The sequence below is a fragment of the Stegostoma tigrinum genome, chromosome 4 (genome assembly GCF_030684315.1).
Source record: "Stegostoma tigrinum isolate sSteTig4 chromosome 4, sSteTig4.hap1, whole genome shotgun sequence".
NCBI classification, from domain to species: Eukaryota; Metazoa; Chordata; class Chondrichthyes; order Orectolobiformes; family Stegostomatidae; genus Stegostoma; species Stegostoma tigrinum.
In genome coordinates, this window is record NC_081357.1 from 67230672 (window position 1) to 67250343 (window position 19672).

The 19672-nt window shown below is 39.9% G+C and overlaps 2 protein-coding genes across 3 annotated transcripts; one reads left to right on the forward strand and one right to left on the reverse strand.

Annotated features, from left to right (window-relative positions):
- Positions 1–1392: 1392 nt before the first annotated feature.
- Positions 1393–9103, forward strand: hint3 (histidine triad nucleotide binding protein 3). The gene is made up of 5 exons (XM_048531131.2): positions 1393–1563; positions 3962–4079; positions 6348–6417; positions 7071–7197; positions 7923–9103. Exons 1-5 carry the CDS (start codon positions 1393–1395, stop codon positions 7965–7967), a joined length of 531 nt encoding a protein of 176 aa, XP_048387088.2. The 3' UTR covers positions 7968–9103.
- Positions 3867–18627, reverse strand: si:dkey-29b11.3 (actin-binding Rho-activating protein-like). Of its 2 annotated transcripts, none has more exons than XM_048531134.2 (2): positions 17943–18627; positions 3867–6003 (listed from the first exon to the last, which is right to left on the reverse strand). In XM_048531134.2, exon 1 carries the CDS (start codon positions 18409–18411, stop codon positions 17956–17958), a length of 456 nt encoding a protein of 151 aa, XP_048387091.1. In that variant the 5' UTR covers positions 18412–18627; the 3' UTR covers positions 3867–6003; positions 17943–17955. The 2 variants fall into 2 exon arrangements, with proteins under 2 accessions (XP_048387091.1, XP_048387089.1); XM_048531132.2 differs by lacking the exon at positions 3867–6003 and adding an exon at positions 9555–12989.
- Positions 18628–19672: the final 1045 nt, after the last annotated feature.

Consider the following 19672-nt stretch of genomic DNA (forward strand, 5'->3'; position numbering starts at 1 on the left):
AATTCAAAACACAAACAGATCAGCCTTGGCCCTCAAGCAGGCTGGAGGGACCAAATTGTCTACTTCTGCTCCAAAATGATATATCTGTATTCTCGCAAATTATGCTGAACTTGCTCCAAGGCTATAATATTGTTTCTAATGCTCACAGTCCTTCAGGTGAGGTCTAAGCATGGCCTTGACCAGCCAATGCATGACTTGTATTCTGTTGTATTCTAGATCTGTAGTTATAAAGGTGAGTATTTTATGCACCTTTTTAAATAGTATTTTACTGTATTGGTTCACAGAATTTCAATGCTGCATATTCCCGGGTCCCTGAGGCTCTTTGGGCCCTCACATTCTAACATTTCAACTTTTAGAAAGTGTATTCTTTAGGTCCACAGTAAACAACCCTCATGTCTGGGTCTTTGCCCTCCAGGATTTAGAAGTGTAAAGCCTGAGGCCGGAATCGAACCCAGGTCCCTAGCACTGTGAGGCTGCACTGAGCCACCATGGCACCCAATAAGTCATAAGAGCTGAAATAATGAGACACTTCTTCACTCAGAGGGTAACCAAGTGTGAAGCTGGATGAACACAGCAGGCCAAGCAGCATCTCAGGAGCACAAAAGCTGACGTTTTGGGCCTAGACCCTTCATCAGAGGATGGTGACTTTGTTTGTGATTCTCTGCCCCAGAAAAGGCTAATGTCAGCACCTCCGCTTGGTTCACAATAAACAACTGCACCTCCTAGTCGCGAACCATTTTAACTCCCCCTCCCATTCCTCAAACATGTCCATCCTGGGCCTCCTGCAGTGCCATAACGATGCAACCCGAAGATTGCAGGAACAGCAACTCATATTCCGCTTGGGAACCCTGCAGCCCAATGGTATCGATGTGGATTTCACCAGCTTCAAAATCTCCCCTTCCCCCACTGCATCCCAAAACCAGCCCAGCCTGTCTCTGCTTCCCAACCTGTTCTTCCTCTCACCCATCCCTTCCTCCCAACTCAAGTCGCACCTCCATTTCCTACCTACTAACCTCATCCCACCTCCTTGACCTGTCCATTTTCCCTGGACTGACCTATCCCCTCCCTACCTCCCCACCTATACTCTCCTCCCCACCTACCTTCTTTTCTCTCCATCTTCGGTCCGCATCCCCCTCTCTCCCTATTTATTCCAGAACCCTCTCCCCATCCCCCTCTCTGATGAAGGATCTAGGCCCGAAACGTCAGCTTTTGTGCTCCTGAGATGCTGCCTGGCCTGCTGTGTTCATTCAGCTCCACACTTTGTTATCAGGACAGCTGGCTCGGGATCGACGTTCTCTGGGCTCCATTGGTCGGTCCTGATCGGAGTTCTCTGAGTTCCATTGGTGGGGGTGGATCGGTGTTGCCTGGGCTCCGTTGGTGGGGTCTGTCTCCATGGCGGCGGTGAGGGTTGAAGAGGATAGGGACACTGCGGCTCCGACTGAGACCGGAGGAGTGTCCGAGGCTCAGGCCGGGAGATCGGGAGAGGCCTATCCGGAGTTTAATAGGAAATGCATCTTTTGTAGAATCGGGAACAGAGAGGAGTCGGTGGATCTGCTGCATTGGGTGAGGAGGCGGAGGTGGTTGAAACATTTATTTCCTGTGTCTGTCAAACTTTTGTGAAAAACAAAATTTGTTTGTGGATTTGACTGTGGCATGGCCTTGCCAACGTCTCGGCAGTTTTACTGAAGACTTGTGCTCCAGAGCTTGCCGCTCCCCTAGTCAAGCTGTTCGAGTACAGTTACAATATCTAACAATGTGGAAAATTGCCCTGTTATATTCTTTACATAAAAATTTTCCTTTATACAAGCTATAACTCCATCAGTGGAAAGTTTTTTTTTTCTCCTTCCCACTGACTCCAGTTGGGGTAGGGCTCCTTGTTGCCCCACTTGGTCAAATGCTGCTGTGATGTTAAGGGCAACCACTTCTACCTCACCTCTGGAGTTCACATCTTTTGCACATGTTTGGCCCAAAGCTGTAAAGAAGTCAGGAGCTGAGTGGTGCTGAAGCCAAAACTGAGAATCAACAGATTATTGTTTAGTGCTGCTTAATAGCACAGTGGATGACCCTTTCCATCATTTTGCTGATGACCAAGACTTGACTGATTGGCGTGGTAATTGGCTGGTTGAATTTGTCCTCCTTTGTTTGGACAACAATATCACATAATTAGTGTCAGAATTGCAGTATTGTGAAGGCACTGAAGGAGACTATTCACGTCATTGTGACTGCACCATTTTAGTTTAGTGCCAATTTTCCTTCTCCATGTAATCCTTCACATGTCTTTGTATTAAAATAATCATCCCTCCTAAGTACCACAATTAAATTTGCCCTCACATCTAGGCAGTGCATTCCATACCTTAATGGTTTTTTTTCTGGGAAAGAAGTGCTTTCTCATCTTGCATTTACTTCTTTCACAAAAACACTAAATCTGATCCTCTTACGAGCAAGAATAGTTTCTCCAACATTATTAGCAATTAATCTGATTAAACTTTCAACTAAAAGAATTTACAGTTACATTTAGAATATTTACAAATCATCAGGCAACATTTTACATTGTGTGGAAGCCACACTTTCAAAACGTTAGGCTTTGAAAGGGAAGATGCCCAAGTTGAAGGGGAAGCCAAGGAGGGAAGAAAAGCAGTCAAAACTATATGGAGGATTTTGAAATTGAAGAGGATTGGAGTCGGGGTGTTTAGGATCCAAAAGAACAGCTGCTAATGATGGAAATGAAAGAGTAGACAAGGAAATAGCTTATATGAGGGTGCATTGGTGGTGTAGATTGGAAAAGTGAGGCTCAAATGGAGAGATTTAACACTCCATTTATACTCAGTGCAGCATCTTTCGGAAGCAAATTAGCTCATCAGCAATGCTAAAGTTATAGTAGAATCAGGGTCCAACCTGACACTGGAATAAAGTGGAAAGAGGGAGTTTGAAAGAGAGATTTTTATTTTGCCTCACCAAGATTTCAGTTAATGCTTTGTTTACACTACGTGACTTTGGTATGAGTGCAAGGTTGAAGTCCTAACCACTAAATTTTTTGAGTTGAAGATTCACTTTTATGCATGAGTGAGTACAAATTGCTCAGTTTGCTAGATCCAGGGAATTCAGCAAGTGCAGGAAATTGAGTTTGGAGAAGACCAAGTTAGAACTTGAGAATTCTGTGAACTTGATAATTCCAGTAACTCATTTCCTCACTTTCCAATGCAACAGTACCATTTACAAAATACAACAGGAGTGTGATTTTAATACTTTCCACTCAACTAGATGAGTTCAGCTCCAACAACACTTGGGAAGCTTGACATCATCCAGGACAGAACATGATTGGCACCTGATCTACAGCTTTAAATATTCGCTTCCTATAATGCCAGTGCCCGCTGACCACTACATTATAGCAGCTTGCCAAGAAACCTTTGAAAACACCTTCCAAACCTGCAACCTCTATTACCTAGAGGAACAACAGCCTGAGATACTACCAACTGCAAATTATCCTCCAAGGAGCTCACAATCTTGACTTGAAACTGTATTCTTTATATTTGCTGGACCGAAATCCCAGAATCCCCTCCCTCTGTCATGTGGTTGCAGCAGTTCAGAAAGGTACCTCTCTACCACTTTAAGGACACTTAGGGGTGGACATTAATAATTGGCCTTGCCACTGACACCTACATCCCATGAATGGATAAAAGAAAATCTCTGCTATAATGCCAGACCTACCTACTTCCAGCACTTTCATTTCTGAATTCAGATCTTCAATGTATGGAGAGTTTTGCTTTTGTATTTTTAACCTGCTGTATTAAATAGATATACAGCCGAGAAATTAAAAATAATTATGAAAATGGCTGTCCACAGACACGTTCCTGGTCTAATCAGTATTTTGAACAAAAGACTACTTTTTATTTCTTAATTGTCATAACGTTTATTAAGTAAGTCATCAGAGATATTAAAATGCTGAATTGTTTTTGTGTAGGATGACCAGTTTGCTTGCTTTAGGGACATTCGACCTGGTGCGCCCCATCATTATCTCGTTGTACCAAGAAAACACATTGCAAATTGCAAATCTCTGAAGAAGGAGCATATATCAGTAGGTGAGATTGCATTTGCTTTGTTGTTCAGATCATATTACAACACTTACAGTTCAATGAAAGACAATGCAGTGCTTGTAAAGGCTATACAAATATATTTCATTAAGCTTTAAAAATACAACTCTTTGGATGAATTTTGATAGACCAAAGACCAAGTTTAAATGCATTAGATACACTAAGTATTAATTATAAATGATTCATTTGGTGAAATGATTGCCTTGTGGTCACATCTTTAAGTTGTGTATATATTTTAAAAATTTCCAAGATGGTGAGTGGCTCGGAAGGCAAATTGCAGTTGGTGGTGTTCCCATTGTATCTGCTGCCTTTGTCCTTCTAAATGGAAATGGTAGTGGGTTTAGTGGTGGAAGGTGTTGTTGAAGGATATTTGGTGAAATTCTGCAGTGTATCTTGTAGATAGTACACACTGCTGCTACGGAGCATTAGCAATGGAGGAAGTGGTTGCTAGTGGATAGAGTGCCAATCAAGTGGGCTGCTTTGTCTGGGATGGTGGTAAGCTTCTTAATTATTGTTGGAGCAGCACTCATCCTGGCAGGTGGGGCGTATTCCATTATACTCTTGACCTGTGCCTTGTAGGTGGTGGACAGGCTTTAGGGAGTCGGGAGGTAAGTTACTGACCACAGTATTCCTAGCCTCTGACGTACTCTTACAGTGATTGTGTTTATGTGGTGAGTCAAGTTGAGTTTCTGGTCAATGGTAACCTTAAGTACGTTGATAGTGGGGGATTCGTTCATTAATGGCAACGCTAATGCATGTCAGGGGGCAGTGGTTAGATTGTCTCTTACTGGAAATAGTCATTGTGAATATTACTTGCCATTTATTAGCCCAAGTCTGGATATTGTCCAGATCTTGTTGTGTTTGAACTTCGTAGAATCATAATCCCTACAGTGTGGTAGCAGGCCATTTCAGCTCAACAAGTCCACACCGACTCTCCAAAGCGCATCTCACCCACACCCATCCCCATACCATTTACCTGTTATTTACACACCCCTGAACACTATGGGCGATTTAACATGGCCAATCCACCTAACCTGCACATCCTTGGACTGTGGGAGGAAACTGGATTGTCTGGCAGAAACCCACGCAGACAGCCAGTCAAGGGTGAAATTGAACCTGGGTCCCTGGCCTTGTGAGGCAGCAGTGCTAATCACTGTGCTGCCCAATCTATATACAACATTGGGGAGAGGGGGACTGGAGGTATCCCTGACCCGGCCCTAGCTTCCTTCATGGCTTGTCATGTGAGGAGCGATTGCTTCAGTATCTGAGGAGTTACAAATGGTTCTGAAGTACTATCAACTATGAGCATCTCCATTTCTGACCTTATGATGGAAGGAAGGCCATTGTTGAAATGGCTAAAGATGGTTAGGCCCAGTATACCACCCTGAGGAATTCTTGCAGAGATATCCTGGAGCTGAGATGACTGATTTCCAATGTGTCAGGTCTGAAATCATCCGGTGGAGAGTTTGCCCCCTATACTCATCGATTCCAGTTTTGCTTGGGTTCCTTGATGCCGCACTGAGTTGCATGTGGCCTTGATGTCAAGGGCTATCATTGTCATCTCACCTCTGGAATTACGCTGTTTTGTTCCTTTTTGAACCAAGGCTGTAATGATGTCAGGATCTGAATGGTCCTGGTAGAACCCAAACATAGCCTGGCTGAGTAGTTGCTGCTTGATAGCGCTGTTGGTGTCATCTTTCATCACTTTACTGATGCTCAAGAGTAGACTGACAGGGTGGCAGTTGGCTGGGTTTGATTTGCCCTGCTTTTTGTACACAGGATGTACCTGTGCAATTTTCCACATTCTTATTTAAAATACAAAACAGACTTGTATATTCCTTTGAATGCAATGTTAATTTTCTCCTGGTTGGTTTTGTGATGTTTTGCTGCCATGACTGGTGTACGCTCTGTGCTACAAATTAAGAGGAAAAGATGATTAGTGCTTTGTCAGTTTAACCCATGGGCTAATATTGCCAATACTAGGTACTACCTTTACTTGTGAGCTGCTTAATTTTACCAGAGTTCTGTTGGTAGGAATGAGATATGGTAAGATGCCTTATTGACCTACTACCTGCATGTGCTCAGAAAGCAATTGAACAGCTGGCTGTTAAAATAGGGAAGGGCTATATTCTGAATTATAAAATCTGAATTGTAGTTTTACACTATTTGTTTTTATTCTATGTACTGCTTCTAGTGTACATGATTTATCGTTGTGTTATGCTCTAACTAATTGCAAAATTATATTTTAATGAATAGTTCAAAAGATGGTGAACATCGGAAAAAATGCACTTCAACAAAATGGTATTGATGATCTGGCAGATGTAAGGTATGTACAGTACTGCAGAAATAAAAGGATGCTTGATAACAGAATATGATTTTGAAGAAGTTATGTTATGACAATTATTTGATACCTAACTATGGCCTTTTTAAGTAATCTTCTAAAAAGGCATGCACAAAGCTCAAACCAATTAAAAATAATAAACTATGATTTAGTGAACATTTAAGTGAATTATGTGAAGCAACATTCTGTGAAATCTGTTGGTAGCTCACCTTGTAGCTGAGCAAATTACATTGCCAGAGGAAGCTAGCAGTTACTGTGAGTGCTGTAATCGAAGTACAAGCTTGATGCAGGCATGTGCTGTGACATTGTAATCTACTGAATTCCTCTAATTATATATTCTAAAAGGAACTGCAAATGTTAATATAAAAATGGTATTAAAATTACACCCAGCAGAGTAACATCTCTTCACTTTTAATTTTATTGTGAACATTTTGATATTTCCTATAACTTTGGTTGAATTATTTTCACAAGTTTAGTATTTAAGTTACACAGAAGATACTTTCTTTTACAGTGAATAAACTTCATATTTTTGTATGAACTTAATTGTCTTAGTTTTATTTTGAAGCTTTATGCTGTGATTTTTGTACTGTCCCAGAGTGTCATCAAAATAGTTACCGAAGTATTGGACTTGTTTACAGGCTGGGCTTTCACTTGCCCCCATTCTGTACAATAACTCATTTGCACTTGCATGTACTGGCTCCAGCCAGTCAGATGGGATTTATATCAAGAATGGTTTACCGAGTTAATTCCTACTGGTTTATTACAGTAAGTATATTGTTTCTATTAATCAGTTGTATGATAGGCGAAAATGTAAGCCAATTTGCACTGATCTTGCATGATTTTGTTGAAATATGCACTTTCTAATGTTAATGAACAATCAGTTTCAATCATTGGCCTGTCTGTAATGGCATTGGAGGAATAGTTCTTGTTTTTAGAAGCTAAGGCATGGAATGAAAGCAAGGTTATGGAGGACACACAATAGAGACTAATTGAGACCACAGTCGAATCAGCCATGATCTTTTGATTGATGGAACAGGATAGCAAGCCTCAATGGCCATCTCCTAATTTTCAGATAGATTTTTATTCTCAATTATTATTGCATGATATCTTCTGTCGATACTGAGAAAGGCTGTTAATCAAAATTTCTGGTAATTTGTTTTTATATTTTGAAGTTAAATGGTTCTATACTTTTGAGAAGCCACCTGCCTTTAATCTTCTAGAAAATTGCCAAAAGAAACAGAACAATGAGTTGTTTTATACTGCATATTTTAGAAACTGAATTGAAATTGCCCAAATACATTTTGCATGGAATCCATATAGGCAGTAGGGAGAGGAAACTATCATGTGATCAATGTCAGCTACGTTTTAAGATAATCTTCTGAAAGATTCAACAAAGATCACACTGCTTCACTCAATCTCAATTATAGATTGTGCTTTGCACACATTTAACCTGACTCACCACACTATAGGATTTTTTTCTCTACTTAAAGGTTGATCAGTTGATTGAAAATCTAAAATCTCTTCCGGATGAGTGAATGATGGTAGCTGCTACATTCATACAGTTAAGTACTACTGCAGATACTTCCAGAAAACATCAAGACTGAAGTTACTGTTTGAATTAGATTTAATCAACAAGAACTAATTTGTTCCCATCAGAATTGAACAAGAAATCCATTTCGTGGGTTTCTGATTTTTTCAAATTCATAACTTTTCATTTGGGAAGTAAAGATCTACACCTGTTCTATAAACTGTTTAACAAAGACTATGAAATTTACATGCGTGTAAGTCAAAGATAATGGTTTGTTAAACTTGCCAGAATGCAGTTATTGGCACACAATTGGTAAGGTTCGCTGGATCTAAAATTGGAAAGACTGAAGAACTTTAATTACATAATGTTCTTATGTATGTTTTGTCTGAAATACCATTAGAAATATTTAATTACATCAACATTAAAGTAAGACATCTTACTATGTGTGTAAATATGCTCCATGTGCAATAAAATATCTTGTATCTGGAAGGTTGTTTGTAATTACTCATGCTTTAGTATAGATTAGGATTTTTGGATATTATAACAAATTGATGTTCTCAATTAATGGAACGAATATGAGGACACTAAATCATTTTTGAATGTAATTCAGAAAATGTATAATGTGTTCTTACAGATGGATCATAAAAATGAGTCACTCTTGTATTGAATTGCTTGTTCTAACATAACGGCTGTTATAGATTCCATTAACTTGAATATTAATCAAAATAGAATCATTATACAATTGATATCCAAGAGAATAATCCAAGCCATTGCTTATAAGTGCATAACAGTTTGAATTAAATGTGTTCTTTGTGCCATGCCCACCTGATGCTCTTATATTGCAGCACTCACTGACTTACCGTACTGCATTTTCTGAAGTGTGTTAACAGTGAAATCTGATTTACAGCTCAGAACTATGAGATGTTGGCACCTCCTAAAATGCTGGAAATTCCATTTTGTGTTTTATCTTTAATGTCTTAAACACTGGCAACCAACAATTCTTTAAGAATTAGTGTGTTGCATTGGGTGTCTGTGGATAGTGAAACATGGGAGGCCAGCCTGGGTAACATTTGCATTTTTTGGGCAGTGTAACATAAAAGCAGTGTGCAAATAAAACATTGAGCTGCAACCTGAAAACCAAAATATGTTTTCACGAGGTACATTTTTGCCATTTATAGGTTGCCCCTTAAGGTCATGAGGGTGTTCTGTTGTGCATATTTGGTTTCTATTTTGAACTATTAGATATTGGAATAAGCATATGTAAAAGTGAGATGCTCAGACCGCGTGTGGATGTGACAGCATCACTGTTCTCAATGACTACTAGAGCAGAAATTGGTGAGATTACCTTCTGCCAATATGAATCAGGTGTAGTTCAAATATAGTTGTTTTTCACTTTCCTGACCTAGAATTACTGGTTCGTGAGTTAAGACTCGAGAAATGTGCCAGTTGATACCAAAACAAAACTTGTGTTTTCTCTGCCAAGTCAAGCTTGTCAGACATTACTTCTTGTTGCATGATGTCTTGACGATCACTTATTATGTCATTCAAGATGCAAAAATGTATAATAATGAAGAGCATCTCCTATGTGTGTTTTGTGCTTTTTACAGATCTTAATTTGAGGCATAAAGTTGAATTCTTTATTCAGCACATTAACGTGATACATGATCTGTTTAAAACAAATGATCAGCCGTTCTTTTCATTCTTGTTCTTATGATCACTAATCTAAAAATTGATCCCTGGATGTGCAAAGCTTCAATTTCAAAGTTTTCAAATTCTTTCATGGCCTGCCACCACCCCACTATCCAGTTCATCTCCATAACTTTTCTTAAAGATGCTATTAAAAATAATGTCAGGTACTGCTTTACAATGTTGTTGGTTTTTGATTGTAATTCTTTAATTTCATAAGTAAATTGTAACAGCCTTTCTAAAACAAATCCTAAAATATTAACAGTAGTAGGTAACATAGCGTGCACTTGCCAATGAAACTCCATCATGCAGTTTACATTTTGGTTTTCCCCTTGAATTCTTGTGAAATATCCTAATCAGCATAAGGCAAAAATCCTGAGCAAAATTTGTCTTTTTTTGTGTAATACTAAAGTCTTTCTGTGAATATACCTATTGAAAGAGTAATCCTCAGGAAGTGATTAATTCATAGTTTGATTAAATACTTGACCTTTTGCATGTAACTTTTCCATTGAAATCATCCCTAAAAACAAAATACTGCAGATGGCAGAGATCTGAAAACAAAGTGCTGGAGAAACCCAACAGATTGGGAAGCATGTATGGAGTGAGCAACAGAGTTATGCTTTCAAGAACAGTGTAACACTTCTTTGAACAGAGAATGGGTAGAAATAGTATAGGTTTTATACGGTTGATAACATTGAGGAGGGGCAAGTGAAACAATTAGGCACTGACTGGAGGTGTTCCCCAAACAATCACCTAGACTGTGTTTAGTCTCGTAATGTAGAGGAGACTGTTAGAAAGAAGTGATTTACTTATGCTAAATACAACTTTCAGTTGAGAAAGCACCTTTGATAGCGAGGAGTGAGGTGATAAAAAGGCAAGTGTTGCATTTCCTGCAATTCCATGGGAAGGCGCCATGGAAGGGCATGACATGTATGGTAGAGAGAACTGTACCTTCAGAACTCTGGGAGGTCGGGGAAGATGTGTTTGATGGTGGCTTATGCTAGAGGTAGTGAAAATGGGGAAGGATGATATTTTGAATGTGTAGGCTGCCAAGAGAAACCCTATTGTGGTTCTTGGAGGTAGGAGAAGGTATGAAATTGGGTGTGCCAGAAATGGGAATGGGCAAGGTTGATGATCCTGTCCACTACAGTCCATTACAGTGTAGGAGGTCCTACTGGAGAAAGAAGAAAGATATGTCAGAAACGCCTCTGTGGGTGACATCATCAGAACAAACATGACGACAGATGTGTAGAAACTGGGAGAATAGAATTCGTACAGGAAGCAGGGATTAACCTGGTATCTGAAACCACCAGCGAGAAGTTCAATACTGCAAATGATAAAGGTCGTGCTATATCTACTAATTCTCCCCATAAACTATGCCAGGACAGTGGAACCCATAGGATTTCACAGCCCTATTGTTTCAATTGATTTCCAGTTTTATTCATTAACTTAGAATTATATGCTTTATGGGTCATATATTTTTGTTTTGAACTACAAAAAGTAATATTTCCAGTTTTATCATTGCCCACTTATTGTAAAGTGAGTATATACTTGTGAGTTTGCTGTGTCAGATATCGTATTTCCACAAAGATTTCCTATAGGTAAGTGAAACGGTAGCTTCATTCATAATGGTCCCAGTCCACTTACGTTTCCCCCGTGGCGTCACGTCACAATGTATTTTGCATAACCTTATCAGCTGATCTGTTTTACGTTATATGATTAAGAAGGGAATTCTTGCTTCTTCCCAATCTTTTCCACTTTAGGAAGCAGGTGTCTGCTTCAACTTGAATGTGATCTGTCCATACAGTCAGTTTGAAGAATAAAACTTGGTATGGTTTCCACTACAATGTTTATTAGAAATGCAAGGATTTTTTTGCTACTGAATAACACTGCTTAAATAGAAGAACAGTTCTGAGATGATCTATATGACAAGGGTAAACAACAAGTGCAGGACAAATTGGTAATGAGTCGGATCTGTTACAGAAAAGATACATCCATCAAATGACATGACAGATCTGTTACACTTGCTGGGTGCAAGCCCTGTTGAGTGACAAGGACAGCTGAGCACTGGCTTTCTAACAGGACAAAAACTGTTTCTGAGACAGGGTCATTAAATGTTATTTTTATATAATTTTCAAAACCTATCATCTCTCAGGATATCTATACAGGCCTACATTTGATACTGACTATAATTCAGCATTCAGTGAAGTACCTGATTCAGTCATCAGTCTGTGTTGTGTTAGTTGACCTTTAACAGAGGGCTTGGGTCTGTAAAAGTTACCCTCAGCCCTATAGCTGAAAGACAGCAGGGGGCAAATATCCAGGATTCTCATCACTGACTATGATTTGGTATTCCTAGTGAATTATGTTTCTGTGTAGACATTGGATAGGGGAAGAATTGAGCTTCTTTTCCAAATCCCTATGTTTGATGACCTGTCAATATTCATAATCTGGTGTTCCTGCATGAATCATAAATATGAGTTGAGGTACAGCTTGTGCAGATGCCACAATATGAATCAATGCATTCAGTAGTGAAACAGTGAAAATTAGGCAAACTAGGGTTTCAAAAACTTGAGGGGCACAGGTCATTGTAGATGTTTGTGCTGTGACAGCACAACTTGAGGAAATAAGTCTAAAAGTGGCAACTGAGATGTGACAAAAATAAAACTTTTTTTAAAATTTATGGAATAATGGGATATTTGGTACCACATGCTAGCAAAGATAGTTAAAGATAGAAGTTGGTAACTTTGTTAATTGAAGTAAGGTAAATATCTATTTAGCAGTAGGGTTCAAATAATTAGAAATTTGCAGCTTAGGTTAATCAACTCATGATTAACATGAGTTAACATGATGCCATTTCAGTTGGAAAGTCATTTGTGACTTTCATTTATGGTAGTTATTCTGATGTTCTATCAAATTCATCATGGGATTTCAAAGAGCAGTTCTGTGGCAGTATCTTTCAGGAGAAAGTTAGGCTGGATCAAAACTAAAATGACACAATTTGTACAAAGATTATGGAGTGAATGGACTGGATGGGGTAAAAAGCTTTTGATGTCACAAACATGTTTATATTCACTTCAGAGTTTGTGTCATTGTTCCTTTCTCCTTGTAGTTTTGTGCGACAGCCTATAGTTTGAGGTTTTAGATCCCTAGATCATAGACCCCTACAGTGTGCTATTCATTTCACTTGTTGTTACAATTTTGTTTTCTTCTTCCAGTGGTGCATTTTATTTTCCATGAAGTTCATCGGTAGAGTGTTCAGCAAAGAAGCTTTAGTTCCCATCCTGATTATGTAGACATGACACAAACAGAATATTACCAAAGGTGACGTAAATGCTGGAGGCTAGGAAAGGCAGGAAAGCAAAAATGTCAAAATGATCCTAATTATGAAAAACAATATACTTGTAAATTCTTATTAGTTAGATATTTTCACAGTGATATAAAAAAAATTGTTGTTGATGCAAAATTTAGTTTTAACAAACAGGACCGAATGCAACATGTCAAATTGTTTGTTCTTTCCACTGAAACTGTTAAAGTTAGTTAATGCACAGAAAGAATGAGTTAATTGTGACCTAGACTCATGAACAGTTTGGCGAACATTAACAATTGGACAATTCCATAAGCTAACTGCAGTTTTGAATCCCAGTCAACTCCTGGGAAGAAGGGAAGACACATGAATACATGATCAATGCTGTGAGCTAAGCACCCATCACTACGAGAGAAGCCATGTCATCTTTCTTCTGTATAAAGAACAGGAATTTTCCCTTACAGTGCAATTCTATAGCTCAGGAGATTTAAAGGCCGAGATAAAAGGTTGTGAGAGACTAGGTGATCCTGCAGTTTGTTAACTGAATATAGTTCTGAGGCCTGTGCATAATAGTGTGACTGGGATACTACAAGAAAGGACACTGTTGAAGCATCAGGACTGTTATCTCCAGACTCAGGAATTAACAATCAGGCTGTGCATGACACTAAGTTTCATTCAAATCATATGGAGGTTTGCCTCATAGTTTTGTTGGTTTAAGGAACTGAAAAATTTAAGGTTCACCCAAAATGTGTTTGTCACAAGTATTTTGTTTTTTCACTTCTGGGGTCCAAAAATGATTTTAATGAGGAAGGGAATGGAATCCCTCACACCACAGATGCTGTACAATCTATTGAGCATTTTCAACATTTGTAATTTTTGGTGTTGGTGTCAATTGAAGCAGACCTTGTATAGATTATAATTCTGATTTCTTTCCAAAGTCCAAAGATATGCAGGATAGGTGGATTGGCTATGTGAAGTTGTCCATGGTGTCCAGGGATGTGCAGGCTAGGTGGGTTAGCCACAGGAAATGCAGGGGTATAGGATGGGATGGGAGGGCTGGGGTGAATTGGGTCTGGGTGGGCTGCTCTTCAGAGGGTTAGTGTGGAATATATGAGTTGAATGGCCTGCTTCGGTTATAGGGATTATGTAATTTTAGCTTTGCTATAATTTCTACCTCAACTAAAACAATGGAACGTCAAGGACATTTTTAATCAGCCCTTATCCTACCATTTGAAAAGGTTCATGTGTTATATTGTGAAAATGAATGTAAATTTTGGAGAAGTATACATGCAGAAATCAGAAAATGATCAATTTGTACCTGGGTCTTCAGTATCCTGTCATTACCATTTGCTCTCAGTGGTATGTTTTTCACTGGAGCCTAGGAGGTTGAGGAGTGACCTTAGAGGTTTATAAAATCATGAGGGGCATAGTCTTTTCCCAAGGGTGGGGGGTGTTCAAAGCTAAAGGGCATATTTTAAGGTAAGTGGAGCAAGTTTTAAAAACAACATAAGAGGCACTTTTTTTTTAAAAAAACAGAGTGGTTTGTGTGTGCGCAATGAACTGCCAGAGGATACAGCGTTTAAATGACATTTGGATAAGTACATAAATAGGAAAGATTTGGAAGGATATGAGCTAAATGCTGGCAAGTGGGACTAGTTTAATTTGGGAACATGGTCAGTGTGGACTAGTTGGACTGAAGAATCTGTTTCCATGCTGTATGACTGTATGGAAGCATACTGATATGTCCAAAGAGTCAGTTTGAGTTGAGGTCAGGAACAAGAAAGGAGCAGTCACTTTGTTGGTTTTTTTTTAAAACAGACCCCCTAATTGTTGCAGAGAAGTGGAGGAGCGGATTGGGAGGCAGATACTGGAAAAGTGCACAAGTCACAGGGTTGTAATCATGGGTGACTTCAAACTTCCAAATATTGATTGGAAACTTTTTAGTTATAATATTTTAGATGAAGCAAATTTTGTCCAGTGTGTTCAGAAAGGATTCTTGACACAGTATGTAGATAGACCAAAACGAGGAGAGGCCACTTTGGATTTGGTGCTTGGCAATAAACTGGGCCAAGTGTTAGACCTGTTGGTGGGAGAGCATTTTGGCGGTAGCGATCGTAACTCTCTGTTACTTTTACAATAGTCATGGAAATGGATAGGTACATACAGCATGGTAAGGTTTATAATTGGGGGAAGGGTAATTACAATTCTGTTAGGCAAGAACTGGTCAACATAAAATGGGAACAGATGCTGTCAGGGAAGAGCATTATTGAAATGCGTGTGCTCTATATGTTTGTCCCTGGCATGCTGGGAATATGCGGTCGAGTGAGGGAGCCTTAGTTCTTGAGAGAGGTTGAATGACTGGTTAAGAGGAAGAACGATGCTTATATAAGGTTTAGGAAGCAAGGAACGGAAAAGGCTCTACAGGGATACAAGTTATCCAGGAAGGAGCTGAAGAAAGGGCTTAAGAGAGCTAGAAGGGGTATGAGAAAACCTTGGCAGATAGGATCAAGGAAAATTCCAAAGCTTTTTTCCACATACTTGAGGAATAAGAGAATGACTAGAGAAAGGGTAGGGCCAATCAAAGATTGTAAAGTGAATTTGTGCATGGAGCCAAAAGGGTTAGGAGAGGTCCTTAATGAATACTTTTCTTCGGTATTCACAACCGAGAGGGGCCTAGATGTAGAGGAGGACTGTGAGAAACAGGCTGATGGGCTGGATGAGGTTGATGTTAGTAGGAAGATCTAGTTGGAATTTTGAGGAACTTGAATGTAGGTAAGTCCCCCAGGCCTGATGGGATTTATCCAAGGTTTTGAATGGAAGCAAGAGAAGAGATCGCAGGGCCATTGGCGATGATCTTTTCATCTTCACTGTCCTCGGGTATAGTGCTGGAAGATTGGAGAGAGGCAAGTGTCATTCCCTTGTTCAAGAAAGGGAATAGGGATAACCCACATAACCCCAGAAATTACAGTCTTCTGTCAGTGGTGGGCAAATTATTGGAAAGGGTTCAGAGATGAGATTTATGATCACTTGGAAAGGCACAGTTTGATTCATGATAGCATGGATTTGAGAGGGGTAGATCATGCCTCATAAACCTTATTGAATTCTTTGTAGAGGTAAGCAAACACATGGATGAAGGTAGAGCAGTGGATATGGTATACATGGATTTAAGTAAAGTGTTTGATAAGTTTCCCCATGGTAGGGTCATGCAGAAGGTAAGGAGGCATTGGATCGGGGGAATGTGGCAGATTGGATTCAGAATTGGCTGACCCTCAAGACAAAGGGTGGTAGTGGATGGAAAGTATTCAACATGGTACTCAGTTATAAGTGGTGTATCACAAGGATCTGTTCTGAGTCATCTTATATTTGTAATTTTTGTAAATGATTTGGATGAAGGAGTGGAAGGGTGGATTAGTAAGTTTGTGGATGATCCAAAGGTGGGTCAAGTTGTGGATAGTGTGTGGATAGTTGGGGCTCTCTAGGTTACAAAGGCACAATGATAGGGTACAGAGGTGGGCTGAGAAGTGGCAGATGGAGTTTAACCTTAAAGTGTGAGTTGATTCATTTTGGAAGGACAAACTTGGGAGCAGAATACAGGGTTAACGGAAAGATTCTTGGCAATGTAGAGGAGCAGAGGGATCTTGGGGTTCATGTCCACTGTTCCCTAAAAGCTGCCACCCAGGTGGATACAGTTGTTAAGAAGGCGAACGGTGAATTAGCTTTCATTAATAGAGGGATTGAGTTCAAGAGCCATGAGGTTACGCTCCAGCTATACAAAAACCTGAGATAGTAGGAACTGCTGATGCTGGAGAATCTGAGATAACACGGTGATAACACAGAAAAACTTTCTGAAGAGGGATCCCAACCTGAAACGTCAAGCTTTCCTGCTCCTCTGATGCTGCTTGGCCTGCTGTGTTCATCCAGCCTCTCACTATTATTTTATACAAAAGCCTGGTTTGGCCACATCTGGAGTATTGTGTCTAGTTCTGGTCGTCTCACTACAGGAAAGGTGTGGAAGTGTTGGAAAAGGTGCAGAGGAGATTTACCAGGATGTTACCTGAAATGGAGGGAAGGTCTTACGAAGAAAGGTTGAGACAGCAAGGGCTTTTCTCTTTAGAACGACAAAGGATGACAGGTGACTTGATAGAAGTGTACAAAATGATCAGCGGTATAGATAGATTGGACAGCCAGAAACTTTCTCCCAGGTTGGAGGTAGCTATTACGAGGGGGCATAGTTTTAAAGTGAGTGGAGGTAGATATAGGGGAGACATTAGACGTAGGTTCTTTACTCAGAGTGGCTGGGGCATGGAATGCATTGCTAGACAGGGTAATGGAGTCAGCCTCATGAGGGGCATTTAAGTGGCTAATAGATAGGCATATGGATGAGAATATAAGGTACGGGTGGAGGTTAGATAAACCTTAGGATTAGTGTAAAAGTTAGGCCCTTTGGCCCACAATGTTGTGCCTGTACTGTTTTATGTTCTTTACCTGAAAAATAATAGAAACTGAAATTCTCCACTAATTTAAAAAAGGTGTCAGGATAATGCATCTCAAATTTTGGATCTGCAGGCCTCCAGATCAAATGTTGGGTAGTGGGATTAGGCTGGGTGGCTTTTTTTGATTACAAAAATAGTGGATTTTTGTTGGTGCCCTGAACCTTTCTTGATTCTATGCAGTTCTGCCGGCAAGTTTTAGCAACCCTTACAAGGTCATTCACCTGAAGCATTCACTATTTCTTTTTCATTGATACTCCCAATCCCCGCCCCGGTTGTTTACAGCATTTTGTTTGTTTTAGCAGCATTGTAACACATATTTAGTACATCGTCGAAAGTATTTGCAATAACGTGTTTGTTTCTATTGCTGTAGGTCTAAATGCAATCAAATTTTGATGTTGACGACGTTTTTCAATAAAGGCTTAAAATATGCGTTGCTTCACTGCAGTGCAACCATAATCAAAAGATGTAACTTCACAAATTGCTCAGTCTTATTTACCGCAAATCTAACTTCACTCAAGCAGCGTGATGACAGTGCGATCATCCCTTCCTTGCCAAAGCATTTCCCCTTCAAAGTGAACCAGACCGTGTTTTCTCGCTCGCAGCAGGATTCCCACCACTTTATTGGAAATTGTCACGTAGGCATCAAACAATCTCCCAAAAGTTATATATATATTCCCGTCTGGCCCAGTTTCTCCGCACCTTCTAATAACATAAAGCAACTCTTCGACTTCTTTTCCGACATGGGTGTGTGCATCTTTACCTCTCTGGTCTGTTTTGGATCCCTTTTTGGGTCGCCCGTATTCTTCATCCCCTCTCTGCAACCGCAAAGTCATCGCATGGGAGCCACTAAAAGGATTGTACCTCTGGTACTGCTTGTGGTCGTCGGCCCATTGCTGCCACTTCTGCCTCAGGCTTGTTGTTCCGTCCGGTCCTGGCACTTGGCGATTGCTACCACTCTCTGCCATTTTTATTCCAGTATATTACCAGGATCCACGAATGCAAGTTGTCGCAGCCATTTCCGTCCCTCTAACAATCAGCAGCAGTAAAGTTTACTAATTAAAGCTTTTAATGTGACCATCCACATGTCGCTGCTCACTTGCATTGAAGATTTTTCAAGCTGCTTTTGTTGTTTAAAACCCCACGCCAGGCTGCGGCTTTGAACATGCTCGTGTCTGTCAGAATCGGCTGGGATTATTAAGATTGACGGGTTAAAGAACCGATAGGAGAAATATACCATCTGGGCACCAATAGGGATGAGCCGAGGGTGGAAGTGCCGCCTTTCCATTGGACAATGCAACTTATTGCAATCTATTCGTCACTAGCTCTAAATAATAGTCACCCCAAGTTGTGAATGAAATATTCACCAGTCTTTTTTCTAATATACTCTGAAGTGCCACTACGTACAAATGAGTGACCTTCTCACTACAAAATCATGGTGGCATTTTTGTTTTAAAACTAATAACCATCACGCCAACAAACCCACTCGTGTGGCAATTCAACAGTTACATACAAAACTTGTTATAATCAATGCAAAGACATCAAAAATTAGGGGGAGAGAGAAGAGTCCAAATCGAAATGCAGTTGGGGGTTGGGAATAAAAACTGTACCCCCGCGGTGCTGAACCCTCTCTAAAACTCTAGTCGCTTTTGAGATAACTTGCAACGCAACTGTGCTGAGAGATAAGTAAGTTTCAGTTAAGTTTCGAACTAGTTAAAGGAAAAGGTTTTTTTTACATTTATATAGTGCCTGCTATGACAACAAGGACCTCCCAAAACGAAAATAAATACTTTTAAATGCAGTCATGATTGGACTGCTGGGCTGCAGATAAATTAGACAACTTCTAGAGACCACTGTCAAGGATAAAATCAAAATGTGGATCAAAGAACAGGTGTTAAATGCAAATATGCCTGACGACCCTTGGTGAATTATTTGAAGTAACATAGAGAGGTGATTAAGAATGTTAAACTCTTATTTACCAACGTATGAAAAGACATTCAATAAAGAGCATATACACATATCAACTGAGGGTGTCGTGACCCATCCGATTCCAGCAGTTTAGGAAGATTGCTCACTACCACCTTATCAACTAATGATGGACCACAGTCGCTGGAACAGCCAGGCGAGCCCGCATTCCCCGAATGAATTTAGAAAACAGACACAGTTAGTACGAAATGACCATGGTGACCTGGATAGATAATTGTCTAAGAAAAAGCCACTTTGTAGTAA